This window comes from Aotus nancymaae, unplaced genomic scaffold (assembly GCF_030222135.1).
Source record: "Aotus nancymaae isolate 86718 unplaced genomic scaffold, 86718_ANA_hifiasm-v0.15.2.pri h1tg000028l, whole genome shotgun sequence".
NCBI lineage: Eukaryota > Metazoa > Chordata > Mammalia > Primates > Aotidae > Aotus > Aotus nancymaae.
The window spans coordinates 40,943,053-40,958,422 of record NW_026988441.1 but is presented as its reverse complement, the minus strand read 5'-3'; the positions used below and the strand labels follow the sequence as shown (position 1 = coordinate 40,958,422).

Genomic DNA, 15,370 nt, shown 5'->3' with positions numbered 1-15,370 from the left:
CGCAGCTCCGCCCTCGCCCACCCGTAGGCGGCGCCCCGGCCTGCCGGCCTCAGTTTCCCCGCGCGGCCCGGGTAGGGGGCGATGCGCGGAGGCGCCGGCTGCCCCGCGCGGCGCGGCCGCCAGGGGCCGCTGCGGAGCCGCCTTTGTGGTCCCGCTGCCGGGGCGGGCGCGGGCGGGAGGAGGGCGCGGGGGCCCGGGAGGGAGGCGGGAGGCGCGGCCGCCGCTCCAGCTGCGAGTCCGCCCGCCGCCCGCCGCCGCCGCCGCCGGCTCGGTCCCGCGCCCGCCATGGCCCGCCTGACGGAGAGCGAGGCGCGCCGGCAGCAGCAGCAGCTCCTGCAGCCGCGGCCCTCGCCCGTGGGCAGCAGCGGCCCCGAGCCCCCCGGGGGGCAGCCCGACGGCATGAAGGACCTGGACGCCATCAAACTCTTCGTGGGCCAGATCCCGCGTCACCTGGACGAGAAGGACCTCAAGCCGCTCTTCGAGCAGTTCGGCCGCATCTACGAGCTCACGGTGCTCAAAGACCCCTACACGGGGATGCACAAAGGTGGGCGCCCGGCCCCCTCCCGCGCCGCGCCTCCCACCCCACCCCACCTTCCGGCATCTTCCCCCATCCCCATCCCCATCCCCATCCCTCCCCTGCTCACCTCCCTCCTCTGCCTGCCTCTGCCGGAGCCTCGGTTCCTACCCCCTCCCTCCCACCCACCCCTCCTCCCCGCTCTGGGGGTGCAGCTGACAGATCCGAGCGGGCCCCCTCCCCTCCTCCGCCCCCTCTCCCTCCCTCCCCACCTTCCGGCATCTCCTCTCTCTCTCCCTCTCTCTCCTTTTCTCTTCTCTCCCATCTCCCTCGACCTCCCATCCTTCCCCCCACAGCACCCTCTCTCTCCCTCCCTCCCTCCCTCACCCTTCCATCCCCCAGACCCCCACCCCTTCCTCCCTCCCTCACCCACTCTTTCCTGTCCGTCTGCCAGGGGAGCCTCGGGAACCCCGGCACCCCTCCCTGCCCACCCCCACCCCCTATTCATTCCGCCTCCCCAGGCCCCGTCGGGGAAGTTTGCACCTGCGGACTCCATTGCTTTGGTTATTTTCACAAAGCCAGGCCGGCGGGGCAGGTCCGGCCGCGGGGGACACGGATGCCCAGGACCCCAGGCTGATCGGTAACTACAAAGAAAGACGGATTGGGGGCGCCCGGCTTGGGGGGACGCGCCTGGCCTCGCCTGGGGTGGCGGAGAGGCTCCCCGTGTCTGCCGCCCACCCCCGGCCCCACCACCTCGCGTGGATCAGCATTCTCTCCTCCATTTCTCTGCCCTCCCCCTCCCCCGCCTCCACCTTAGGCTCAAGTTGAAACTAGCCGAGCCTCTTAGCAATGTGTTGGGGTCTCAGGCCCAACACAATGAGCTTGGACGTGTCCATCTGGGCAGAGCCCAAATCCTGGGGTGGACAGGGAGGAGGAGGGAGGCGTGGGCGGCCTCAGGCCTGTCTGCCTCCCTCCCGCCGGATTCTCCCTCCCGTGGCATCGCAGATGGGGGTGTCCAGCGATTGTGTCCCCAGCCCTTGGTTCCCACCACGGCCCAGCGTCCGAACTGGGGTGGCTTTGACAGCCTTCCCGTCAGGTGTTGGGGGCTGGGGGTGGGCACTTCAGAGGCTTTGTCTTGGACACCCCCAGTTCCCCCCATCCTCCAGGAAGACCCTGAGAGGCCTTGGGGACCGACCGGGGCCCATGACCTATTTTAGACCCACTTTTCCCCCAGCGCTGCGTGCCCGGTAAGCATGAATGCATGTTTATTGAATGAATGGATGAATAAATGAGTGAGTGAATGAATGAATGAATGAACGATGGGTTCAAGAAGACCCTAGGGAGGGTCTGGTGAGATGGAGCCCAGGCCTGTCACTCCAGCTAGACCCTCCAGCTGGGATCTTAAGGGAGAGGAAAGAAACCCCTCCCCATTCTCCATCTCTTTTCAAAACCAACCATCACAAAAAAGAAAAAAAAAAAAAAAAAAAATTGGGCCTGAAAAATCTTAACTCCTCTGTGTGGCCCAGGAGGGCAGAGGGGCTCCCATGCGGCCCCCGGAACTCAATCTCTGGGGTCCAGAGGTGATAGGTGGGCTTCTCCCACACGCCCCCACCCCCGGCATACCAGAAGCACCCATTTTCTAGAAAGATTCCTGTGGGAGTGGGGGAGTCCACGTGGCCCCCCAAAAGGTTGCATTGAAAGGCCGCTGGTTGCGCTCTAGTTTGGAGAGACAGATGGGGGTGCAGGGATTGGAGATTCCTGGTGAATTCTTCATTTTTTCTTCTTCTTCTTATTTTTAAATCTCTGGGAAATCTGGACAAGGGAGAGGTGAGGGGTGAGGGAGGGGCTGGGGCTGGGTTTTCACCTGGTCCTGAGCCTCAGTTTCCCTGCTGTTGACAGCACGACCATGGCGCACGCCCAGTTATTTTTTTACAGGTTGGACAATGTTGAGGTCCCTGGGATGCCTCGGGGGTATTTCCCGTCTGCGGGCTTTCCTCTGAGGGTGAGAATTGAGAGGCCATGTCCGTGACAGCCGGCGATCGCCCTCCGCGTTTTAGGGGTCCTGGGTCTGTCTGTCTGTGAGATACAGGGGCTTTCTCTCGTGTTGAAAATGGGTGCAGCCCCCTGGTACCCTCGGGGCAGTGAATCCCTGCCTGTGCGGGGCCTGGCTGGACTTCACCTGGGCTTCGCCTGTGGGTGCTTGGCACGAAGGGGTGAGGGGAAAGGAGGAGGTGGGGTGTGTCTCCAGAATCAGCATCTCTGATCCAGGCTTGCGTTTGGGGCTCAGCTGTGTGACTCCTGGCTAGTGACTGCCCTCTCTGGGCCTTGGCCAAAGGGAGATGGAATGGTGAGTGGGAAGTCAGGATTCTTTGGGAGAGGAGTGAGTTCAGGCACCTGCCACCAACACTGACCTTATTAGGGCTTTGTTTCTGGGAACTCTGGTTTGGTAGAACGTGCCTCTTCAGAGAGGCAGGGCTGTGGGGGTGTTGACCCCAGGCCTGGAGAGAAATCCCTTTCCCCGGATGCTGGCGGGGCCCATGGGACTGGGCACGAGATCTGCAAGGAGTAGGCTGGGGTGGGATGAGAACGCCCTGGAGGGGCTCGGGCTCCTGGCACAAGCCGGGGGGGTCAGCTGGCACCACCTCCAGCCCTTCCTTGGCCTCCACGCGGCGGGCCTTGTTTGATGTCCTCATGGAAGGCATCACCGTGGAGGTGGGCTCCGGAGTGACAGCGCGTTTCTGGGAAACTGAGGTCTGGAGAGACACATCGTGGGTCCCAGGCTGATCACAGCTAGGCCCCCGTTTCCTCCCTGCCTTCCTCCCAGGCGGGGGGAGCACCCATGCCTATATCTGTGTGACGTAGGGGTGACAGGTTCCCTGAAGCCGAGAGTGGGGCCCCCAAAGATGGTGCTGGGGACGGAGGGGCCCGTGACACCTGACAGCCAGAGCTGGCCTGCCTGAAGGCGGCGTGGGAGCAGCCGGATCCCTAGAGGCCAAGCTGAGACCCAGAGAAAGGCAGGAGGCTTTGTCCAGGAGTGGGGCAGGGGCAGGGGGACAGGGCGGCGTCCAGGTGGTCCTACCAAAGAGGGCAGGCCGTGGGGCGCTGGGTTTGCTTTTGAGAGAGAGACACAGAAAAGGAGGGGGCTGCAGAGAGATGGAGGACCACAGGGAGCCCACAAGCTGCTCCTGCCAGACCTCCCCATCCAGAGAAGGGGGCCTCCCCCAGGAAGGACCCCTACCCCAGGCCGAGGGTCAGGCCAGGAACTGGAGGCTGGGATCGGGGCTCCCGCTGGCTCCCCTGCAGTTTCCTGCCCCGGGGACCCTCCCTCCAAGGGAGACCACGCTGGAGCTTCCGCTGTCCCTGTCTCTGGATGGTGGCTGCCTGGGTGCCCACCCTGCCAGGGGAAGGTGCCCGCGGTGGTGCTGGTCCGCCGCTGCCACTGGGGCCCCCGTTTATGGTAATGGCATATACATTTGCATGTTAATGACAATATTTGTCTTAAAGCGGAGGTTGCGCTGGGGGACGGTGTAGGTGGGGGGGCCCGGCGGGGGCCCGGGTGGGGGCCCGCGGTTTCCATGGGAGCACCAGCTGCCAGCTCCGCTGGGGCGGGGTGGGGGGAGGAGGAGGCTGTGTCAGTCTGAGCTCTGAGGCGTGAGATTCCGCGTGTGACGCACCAGCCCCAGGGAGAAGGCGGGCTGGGCGGCCTGGCGGGGGGACCGCGGGAGCGGTTGGCGCTCCTGGTGGCTGCGGGGACAGCAGCAGGGGGCTGGAGGCGGCCGGCAGGGTTGGCCGGCGTGCGTGCGCCTGGGAAGGACCCCTGCTGGGGTGGTGTGTGGCTTCAAACTGGGCACGCCCCTCTCCGTGCCTCGTTTTCCCCTGCTGCCCATTTTCTCATTTATTTAAGTCTTTTATGAGGCCCGGAAGCCTCACACCTGTGACTGTGACATCGTTTCTGCACCTCTCCCTCCACTGCTTCAGGCAGAGAACATTTATTGAACGCCTACTGTATTCCAGCATTTGTGCAGAGCTGGGCATTAAGGAACAGAATTCCTTATGGGATTCACGGTGGATTGGGCTAGATGTGAATCTGTCTACCTGTACGAGTAACATTTATTGAGTGCTTGCTGTGTACCAGGCCCCGTTCTAGACCCTGGGCTACTGGGTTGGGCAAAACAGATAAAATCTGCCATCCCTACCCCCACCCAGACCTCCCCTCCCACCAGATTCCAGTTTAGGGGAGGGAGACAGCTGAGGACCTGCGCTTACAAGCCATGGAGCTCGGGAATGTGATGGCGAAACACACACCAGCAGTGACAACCCAGCGGAGGGCCCTGCCCCTGCCCCTGCAGGAGTGGAAAACCAGGAGGGCTGCCTGGAGGCGGAGGCATTTAGTGTAGAAGAGTAGTTGAGAGCTTGGAGTTGAGATGAGTCTGGTTTCTCTGTATCTTGTGGCCTTGGGCAGGTGTATTCATTCCTCCAAGCTGGAGTGGGTCTTCCTGTTTCAGAGGGAACCAGGGAGGAGAAAGGAGAAGCGGCAGGGGGCCGGGCACAGTATGTGCTTGGTCAGTGGGAGCGGGCTTATTATATGACTACGCTGAGCCCCGAAGCGAGAGGAGGATGCCTTGCTGGGGAGAGGTGTTCCTGGCGACGTTCAGGGGCCCGCAGGAGCACTAACTCCAGCGAAGCCCAGCTGCAGGCAGGATGGAGTGTTCGCCCTGGTAGGAACGAAGCAGAGGGCCTTGGAAGCCCCAGGGTCCCTGTCTTCTATGGGGCTCACCTGTTGGGGCTCTTCCGAGGGGTCCTAGCTTGGGGCTGGACCCAGGAGGTTCTCTCTGAAGTGGGCTTCTGTCTCTCTCTTTCACCCCTCAAATTGGCAAGTGAGGCCTTGGCCATCGGAAACACCTGGTAGGACCACACTCATTCATTCATTCATTCATTCGCCCACACAACACTTCCGGAAAACCCTTTGGGGCCTCGCCTTGTGCTGAGCAAGAGAGGTCTGAGGGCAGAGCCGGGCATTGGCACCTATAGTCTGGGTTAGGTCAAAGGGAGGAAGGTTGAGGAAACTAGATAATGAAGCAGGAGCTCTGCCTGGAGGAGGGGCATTAGAAATGGGGCTTTGATGGATCGATAAGAGCTTTCCAGGTGGAGAAAGCATTTTATTTATGTATTCACAGAAACACTGTGTTCCAGGCCCTATGATGGGCATGAAACACAGCAGTGGACAAGATAGGTAAATGTCTTGACTTTCTGGATACAGGGAGGGGGAACTGATCTGTGAAGGCCTGGAGGCGTGAAGAATTTGCATAGCTGGGGTAGAGGAGGGATTAGGTGAGGCATGGGAGATGAGGCTGGAGAGTCAGCACCGGCTGGACCAGGAAAGCCTCTGATGCTGGACTGAGCTTGGACTGTTTCCTGAGGGCACTGGGGAGCCATGGAAGACTTTAGAGCGGGGAGGGCTTCAGGCAGACCTGTTTGGGAAGCACTGCCATTGCCACCGCCAGCCTCTTCCCAGCCTCCCAGCCTTGCTCAAAATATGCTCCTTTCCTTCACACCTGGATGGACAAAATAGAAGCTTCCGGTGGGGTGAGGCCCACAGTGTGGGAGGAGAGAAATACAAAGAAGCACATGTGTGTTCTGATTACATTGGCTCCTGGAGAACCAAGCTCCCCTCCTCCATATGAACCACAGGAGGAGACTGGAGCCCAGAGAGGGGCAACACCCAGCCCAAGCCATACAGCAGAATAGCTGGGCTTCACACCTCCCAGCCTGAGCCTTGCCCCGCTCTGGAAGGAGAGAAAGAAAGATGATTTTGGAAACATAGACGGGAGTCAGAGTCATCCAGGGAGGCCAGCTGTCCTCGAACTTAAGATGACCAGGGCCAAAGGGAGAGGCTGTTAGGTCTGGAAGACACTGACCTAGCAGGAGTTCACTTGGTCCAGGGTCATGGTCAGCATCAGGGATGAGTAAGCTCTAGGAGGGCAGAGACTGTGTCCCGTTGGCCATTTGGAAGTGAGCTTGTGGATGAACAAGGACATGAGGAAATGAGAAGATGTGGGGATGGGCTGGCTAACGGAGGGATGGAGAGATGGATAAGTGAATCAGTGGATGCAGACACGGATGGGTGGATGAATGGGTGACAGTGACGCTAGGTATGAGCGGATTTGATGGGAAGAAAAGTGGGTGGGTAAGTGGAAGGTCTGAATGAACTGATGGGTGGGTGGATGGATGGATGGATGGGTGGGTGGGTGGATGGGTAGGTGGATGGATTGGTGGTTTAATGAGTGGATGGATGGATGGATGAGTGAATGGATGGATGGATGGATAGATGGATAGATGAGTGAATGGATGGATGGGCAGATGAATGGATTTATGGATGGATGGATGTGAATGGATGGATGGATGGATGAGTGAATGGATAGATGGATGGATAGATGAGTGAATGGATGGATGGATGGGTGGGTGAATGGATTTATGGATGGATGGATGGGTATGGATGGATGGATTTGTAGATGGGTGGATAGATGGGTGTATGGATGGACAGGTGGATAGATGGGTGGGTGGGTGAATGGATGGATGGTAGATTGTTGGATGGATAGATGGATGGATTGGGTGGATGGATGAGTGGGTGGGTGGATTAATTGATGGATAATGGGTGGGTGGGTGAATGGATGGATGGATGGATGGGCAGATGGATGGGTAGGTGGATGGATTGGTGGTTTAATGAGTGGATGGATGGATGGATAGATAGATAAGTGAATGGATGGATGGATGGATGAGTGAATGGATGAATGGATGGATAGATAAGTGAATGGATGGGTGGATGGATGGGTGGATAAATGGATTTATGGATGGATAGATGGATGGATAGATGGATAGATGGGTAGATGGGTAGTGGGTGGATGGATGGGGGATGGATGGACAGGTGGATGAATGGGTGGGTGGTGAATGGATGGATGGATGGATTGGGTGGATGGATGAGTAGGTGGGTGGATGGATGGATGAGCAGATGAATAGATTGGTGGATATTTGGTGGATGGGTGGGTAGATGGATGGATGATGGGCAGATAGATGGGTGGGTGGATGAGCTGGTGGGTCAATGAGTGGATGGAGGGATGGTTGGAGGGATAGGTGGATAGATGAGTGAATGGATACATGAATGAGTGGATGAGTGGATGAACAGATGGATGGATGATGGGTAGGTGGAGAAATTAGTGGATGGATGGATGAAAAGATGGATGGGTAATTGGTGGATGGAACACTAGATGGAAGGGTGGGTGCATGGATGAATGGATGGATGGGTGATAGATAGAAGATGGGACAGAGTGAAGGATGGAAGGATGCTTCCTCAGCACTCACTGCCTTCCTCCTCACCTGTGAATGTGAGTGACCATAACCGTTGATCTCAGACAGGCTTGGTTCTAACCCTGGCTCCATTTTTTATTTCTGTGTAATCTTGGAAAAGCCACCTCATCTTTTCCGAACTGTAGTTACTTTGTAAAAGAGAAAGAATACAGATAGCTAGCCCACAGAGCAGTTGTCAAAATTGGATTAACTTATATGATGTGGCCAGGCGTGGTGGCTCACACCTGTAATCCCAGTGCTTTGGGAGAATCCCTTGAGCCCAGGAGTTCAAGACCAGCCTGAGCAACACAGCAAGACCCAGCTCTACAAAAAATAAAAAACTTACGCAGGTGTCATGGTGTGCATTGTAGTCCCAGCCACTCAGGAGGCTGAGGCGGGAGGATTGCTTTGATCACAGGAGTTCGAGGTTACAGTGAGCTATGATTGCACTTCTGCACTACAGCCTGGGTGACAGAGTGAGACCCTGTCTCTAAGGAAAAAAAGAACAAACATACGGTGTGATTCATTTAATTAGCCTGAATAATGTATGGTGTTCTCCATAAATGGTCAGGCAGTCAAAATAGTCAACAGCTTGGCTGTGTTGGCTCACGCCTGTAATCCCAGCACTTTGGGAGGTTGGAGTGGGAGGATTGCTTGAGCCCAGGGGTTCCAGACCAGCCTGGGCAACATAGCAAGACCCCTTCTCTATAAAAAATAAATTGAAAAAATATGCACATGGTGTCATGCACCTGTAGTCCTAGCTACTTGGGAGGCTGAGGAGAGAGGATGGCTTGAGGCTGGGAAGGTGGAGGTTGCAGTGAGCCATGATTATGCCACTGCACTCCGATCTGGAAAACAGCAAGACCTTGTCTCAAAATAAAAAAAGCAACGACTTTATTTAGTCTCTATTATGTGCCAGGCTTTGAGCGAGGCTTGAGGACATAAAGCAATTCAGAGGTGGCTGAGACTGACAGTAAACTAGTAAACAAAGTTGAGATGGGTGAGTTGCCGTGAATAAACTGCGGATGTGTTTTGGGAGATGACAGCTTGCCTTGGGGGCCAGAGATGGCCTCTCAAGGAGGTGACCTTGGAGATGAGACCTGAATGACAGATGGGAAGGCTGTTATTCTAAAGCCAAGGGAAAAGCGTTCCAGGCAGTGGGAGCAGCCCCTGCAAAGGCCCTGGAGCAGGACCACACCTGATGTGTTGGAGGACATCAAGGAGACCCTTGTGGCTGGAGCAGAGTGAGGAGGGGGAGGGAGGGAGGGAGGGAGGCAGGTTGTTGAGCAGATTCAAGGACTGTTGGAAGGACTTTGGTTTTCACCCCAAGAGAGGTGAGCCGTGGAGACTTGTGGCAGGGGAGGGATAGGGTCTCTTAGGGAGCTCAGAGTCTGGACAATGTGGATTCTGGATCCTCCATTTTTAGATGGGGAAACTAAGGCACAGAGGGCCCTAGAATGTGTCAGGAAGCTTCTGCCACTAGGCTTCTACCTGGCTTTTCTGAGGAGCTCCTGAAGGTGGTGGTGCCTGGAGGCAGCTGGAAGATTGAGTGGAGCAGACACCCTGAATGCCTTCACCTTCTCCCAGCAGCCTTTGAGGGTGGGGTCTTTATATCCAAGAGGATTTGCATTCTTGTCCCTGACCACCTGCTCAGGGGAAGGACCAAAGGGGGAATCTCTAGCAGAGCTAGGAGCCACCAGAAGAACCTCGTATACCTGGGGAAATGGAGGACCAGGTAGAGGAGGTGAGGAAGAGGAAAGGATCTATTGACATGGTGGTTCTCTCCCTCTCTCTCTCTCTCTCTCGACTGGGGTCTCACTATGTTGCTAAGGCTAAGGCTGGTCTTGAACTCCTGGGCTCAAGCAGTCTTCCCACCTTGGCCTCCCACAGCATTGGGATCATAGGTGTGAGCCACCGTGACCAGCCGTGATGTGCTTCTCAATGGGGGTTATTCCAGGACACTTGGCAATGTCTGGAGGCATTTGTGGTTGTCGTGATTGGGGGGTGCTCCTGACTGTGAGTAGTGTCGAGTGGGTGGAGGCCGGGAATCTCGCTCAGTACCTCCATTGGATGGATGAATGGGCGGATGGATAGATGGGTGGGTGGGTGGATGAGTGGATGGATGGATGAGTGGATGGATGAATGGGTGGATGGATAGATAGGTGGGTGGATGGACGAGTGGATGGATGGATAGATGGGTGGGTGGGTAGATGAGTGGATGGAAGGATGGAAGGATGGGTGGATGGATGGATGGGTGGGTGGATGGAGGAGTGGATGGGTGGATAGATGGGTGGGTGGGTGGATGAGTGGATGGATGGATGGGAGGATGGATGAATGGGTGGATGAATGGGTGCCCAGGGTGACAGATGATTTAGCCCTGAGCATCCACAGTGTGGAGGCTGAGAAACCCTGGTCCAGGGGACACCAGTGACCCGGCTTGGGCAATCGATGCACAGTGAGTGAAGTGTCCTGGGGGTGAGGCCTGAAGGTGCGTAGGACAAAACCTGGCAATGCCCTTGACTTCTCTCCCTCATGACAACAACCGCACCTCCTACCCCTCCATCAGCAGAATCTGGTAGCTCTGCCTTCAAAACCTCTCTAGAATCTGCCCCCTTCTCTCTCCTCTGCCTTCACCTGGTCCAGCCCTTTCATCCCTCACCTGGACCAGTGCAGTCCCCTCCATACTCTGGTCCCTGGCTCCCACCCTCGCATCCCACAGTCTGTTCTCCCTGCAGCACCCATCAGAGAGTGCCTGTGAGCATGAGTCAGGGCCCATCCCTTCTCTCCCTATAGCCCTCCGTGGCTCCCACCTCCCTTACAGTCAAAACCCAAGTCCTCCCCGAGGCTTAAGGTCCTGCAGGACCTGCCCCATCCCCTTCCTACTGTCCCCCGCCCCCTCTCTCCTCCTCGCTCACTCTGCTGCAGCCACATGGGCCTCTTCACTGTTCCTCCAACAGGCGAGGCACGGTCCTGCCCCAGGGCCTTTGCATGGGCTGTGCCCTCTGCACAAATTGTTCTTCCCCTCAGATAGCTCCTCACGTAGCTCCTTCCTTTATCTTCTATAAGCTTCGCCTTTTCTGTGAAGCCACAGTGAAGGCAGGATTTGTAACCTAGCCACTCTCAGGACTCCAAATTCCTCTTTCCTGCTTTCTTTCTCTTTTTTTCCTGTGAAAATGACCTCGAGCATACCATAGATATCATTTTTGGTTTTATTTGCTTTTTCTCCTTCCTAATAGACTGTAAGCCTCATTAGCAAAGAGATTTTCACCTTTGTGTTTACTGCTGTGTCACCAGTGCCTAAAACAGTGCTTTGAACATAACAAGTGGAGGTATGGGTGGGTGGACAGATGAATGGGTGGATGGATGGAAGGGTTTGTGGATGAATGAGCGGATGGATGGATAGGTGTGTGGATGGATGGATGGGTGTATGGTGGGTGTATGGGTGAATGTTAGAGAGATAGGTGGATGACTGGGTGGATGGATAGGTGTGTGGATAGATGGATGGGTATATGGTGGGTGTATGGGTGAATGTTAGAGAGGGAGGTGGATGAGTGGGTGGATGGATAGGTGGGTGGGTGAATGGATGAGTGGATGAATGGTTGGTAGGTGGATGGATGGATAGGTGGATGGATGGGTAAGTGGGTGGGTGGATGTTTGGATGAGTAGATTGGTGGGCGGGTGGATTGGTAGATGGATTGTGGGTGGATAGATGAGTGTGTGAATGGATGGGTGGATAGATGGATGGATGGGTGGATGGGTAGATGGATGAATTGATGGGTTGATGGATGGATAGGTGGGTGGATGGATGAGTAGATGGATGGATGGATGAATGGCTGAGTGGATGGATGGATGGGTGGATGGATAGATGAGTGATTGGATGGATGGGTGGATGGATGAGTGGGTGGATGAGTAGGTGGATTGATGAATGAATCATGGGTGGATAGATGGGTGGGTGGATGGATGGTAGGTGGGTGGGTGAATGGGTGGGTGGATGGATGGTGGGTGGGTGGATGAATGGGCGGATGTCTGGATGAGTGAGTGGGTGGATGAATGGATGGGTGGATGGATGTGTTGGGGGGTGGATGGGTGAAGGAGTGGAAGGATAGATGGATAGATTAATGGATAGACGAATGGATGGGTAGATGGATGAGTAGATGGATAGGTAGATGGATGGATAGATGGATGAGTGGCTGGATGAGTGGATAGATGGATGAATGAGTGGATCGTGGGTGGATGGATGGATGGGTGGATGAATGATGGGTGGATGTATGGGTGGGTGGCTTGATGAATGAATTGTGGGTGGATAGATGTGGGTAGTTGGATGGATGGTGGGTGGGTGAATGGGTGGTTGTCCAGATGAGTGAGTGGGTGGATGAATGGATGGGCGGATGGATGTGTGGGTGAGTTGATGGGTGGATGAGTGGAAGGATGGAAGGATAGACGGATGGATTAATGAATGTGTGAGTAGATGGATGAGTGGATGCATGGGTGGGTGGATAGATGGATGGATGGATTAATGGATGGATGAATGGATGGGTAGGTGGATGAGTGGATGGATGGATGAATGTGTGGTTGGGTGGGTGGATGTATGTATGGGTAGATGGATGTATGGGTAGATTGATGAATGAATTTTGGGTGGATAGATGGGTGGGTGAATGGGTGAATGTCTGGATGAGTGAGTGGGTGGATGAATGGATGGATGGGCGGATGGATGTGTGGGTAGGTGGATGGGTGGATGAGTGGAAGGATGGATGGATTAATGGATGGATGAATGGCTGGCTAGATGGATGAGTGGATGGATGGATGTGTGGATGGGTGGGTGGATGGTTGAATGAATGAATGGGTGGATGGTTAGGTGGGAGGATGGTTGACTGGATGATGGACAGTTGGGTGGGTGTATGGGTGGGGAAATTCCTGGTGTAGTGATGGAGGCTGAAGCCATAGGAGCCAAGATGCCTGGGTGAGAGATCAGGGGTCCAGAATGAGCCCAAGAAACCCCCATCTGTCAAGCTGTGCAGAGGAGCAGGTATGTGGAGGCTGAGGAGCTGCAGCCAGCAGGGCTGGACCTCATTTGGAGGTAGCATGGTTGATACAGGATCCAGGAGGACCAGGGCCTCAGAGCAGCAATCAATGCATTTATGTGTGCATTGACGGACAGTAAAAAGGGGAGAGAGAGCCCGTCTGTCTGTTTTCCTAGTGAAGTCGGGGAGAGCTGTGGGCTGGGAAGGTAGAGGAGGAGGTAGAGAGGATGAGTAGCAAAGCTGGGTGGGTGGAGAAGGGAGAGTCCTGTGGACTTTTCAGTGCATGCGTGGTATTGTGGTTCCCATTCTGTGGATGAGAATGTGAAGGCTCAGAGAGGTTAAGTGGCTGGCCCAAGAGCACACAGCAGAAAGATACTGAGATGGCTTTGATCCTTACCTCTAATCACTAGATTACAGAACTGAGTTAAAGTTCAAGAACGTGGGGACCCCCACCACGCAGGAAGTTCAGGATAAAAGTGGTTTGAGATGGGAGGGGGATCTTGGCTGGGGAGAGGAGGAGGTGAACAGCAGTGTCTTCCTGGTCTGTTTCCCCAGCACCATGGGTGCATAGCAGATGCTCAGGAATATTGAATTACTCTGTGCTAGCCATGGCGGGGAGGGGAAGGATAAAAATGAATCCAGGTCGGGCGCAGTGGCTCACACCTGAAATCCCAGCACTTTGGGAGGCGGGCAGATTGCTGGAGGTCGGGAGATTGAGACCAGCCTGGCCAACATGGTGAAACCCTGTCTCTGCTAAAAATACAAATATTAGCTGGGTGTGATGGCACAAGCCTGTGATCCCAGCTACTTGGGAGGCTGAAGCAGGAGAATCACTTGAACCCGGGAGGCAGAGGTTCCAGTGAGCCGAGATTGCACCACTGTACTCCAGCCTGGGCAACAGAGCGAGACTCTGTCTCAAAAAAAACCCCAAGCAAACAAAAGAAAGTAAAGGGCTGAGCGCGGTGGCTCACACCTGTAATCCCAGCACTTTGGGAGGCGGGCAGATTGCTGGAGGTCGGGAGATTGAGACCAGCCTGGCCAACATGGGGAAACTCTGTCTCTACTAAAAATACAAAAAATTAACCAGGCATGGTGGTGAGCGCCTGTAATCCCAGCTACTCAGGAGGCTGAGGCGGGAGAATCGCTTGAACCTGGAGGCGGAGGCTGCAGTGAGCTGAGATCGCACCATTGCACTCTAGCCTGGGTGGCAGAGCGAGACTCCGAGACTCCGTCTCAAAAAAAATAAACAAAAATAAAAGAATGAAGAATGGCTTCTCCAGAGGCAGAGCAGCCGCCTGGGCTGCTTGTTGGCTATTTTTATGGTGATTTCTTGATCATATGCTAAACAAGGGGTGGATTATTCATGAGTTTTCCGGGAAAGGAGTGGGCAGTTCCTGGAGCTGAGGGCTCCTCCACTTTTAGGATAACTTCCCGACGTTGCCATGGCGTTTGTAAACTGTCATGGTGCCGGCGGGAGTGTCTCTTAGCATGCTAAAGGGTTGTAACTGGCGTATAATGATCAGAGGTCACTTTCAGCTCTATCTTAGTTTGAGTGGGTTTTGGTGGCTTATCCTGTTTTATCAGCAGGGTCTTTATGACCTGTACCTTGTGATACCACCCTGCCAACCTCCTGTCTCATCTTGTGATTAAGAATGCCTAACTTGGGAGACCGAGGCGGGCTGATCACGGGGTCAGAAGATCAAGACCATCCTGGCCAACATGGTGAAACCCTGTCTCTACTTAAAAAATAAGAAACGTGGCCTGGCGCGGTGGCTCAAGCCTGTAATCCCAGCACTTTGGGAGGCCGAGGCGGGTGGATCACAAGGTCAAGAGATCGAGACCATCCTGGCCAACATGGTGAAACCCCGTCTCTACTTAAAAAATAAGAAACGTTAGCTGGGTGTGGTGGCACGTGCCTGTAGTTCCAGCTGCTCGGGAGGCTGAGGCACGAGAATCGCTTGGACCCAGGAGGCGGAGGTTGCAGTGAGCCAAGATCGCATTACTGCACTCCAGCCTGGAGACAGAAAAAAAAAAAAAAGAAAAGAAAGAAAGAAAACGAAAAGAATACCTAACTCGGCTGGGTGCCATGGTTCACGCCTATAATCCCAGCACTTTGGGAGGCCGAGGTGGGTGGATCGTTTGAGGTCAGCAGTTCAAGACCAGCCTGGCCAACATGGTGAAACCCCGTCTCTACTAAAAATGCAAAAATTAGCCGGGTGGTAGTAGCGTGAGCCTGTAATCCCAGCCCCCAAGCCTCTATTCAAGATGGAGTTGCTCTGGTTCAGATGCCTCTGACAGTACTTCCCTTGAAGAAACCAGGGTCCATGTCTTCCTTCCAAAGTGCGTCTCCTCCTGGGTTCCCAGCTGGGTTTGTTGTCCTGAGGCTTCTATAACAAATGACCACAAACCGGGGGGCTTGGAACAGCTTCTCCCAGTCCTTGAGGCCAGATGTCAGCGGTCAAGGTGTGGGTAGGGCGTCGCTTTCTCCAAG

General features: G+C 55.4%; 1 protein-coding gene across 4 annotated transcripts in view; it reads left to right on the top strand.

Moving 5' to 3' along the window:
- The first annotated feature begins 206 nt into the window (after positions 1–206).
- Positions 207–15,370, top strand: part of CELF5 (CUGBP Elav-like family member 5) — a 71,669-nt gene continuing 56,505 nt past the window's right edge. Inside the window, exon 1 of one of the 4 annotated variants that reach the window (XM_064382103.1) lies at positions 207–544. In XM_064382103.1, coding sequence (XP_064238173.1) covers positions 286–544 — 259 coding nt within the window. In that variant the 5' untranslated portion in view covers positions 207–285. Of the gene's footprint in view, positions 545–1,081; positions 1,155–15,370 lie in introns of those variants that run through there. The other 3 variants (XM_064382107.1, XM_064382104.1, XM_064382105.1) reach the window with 3 other exon arrangements.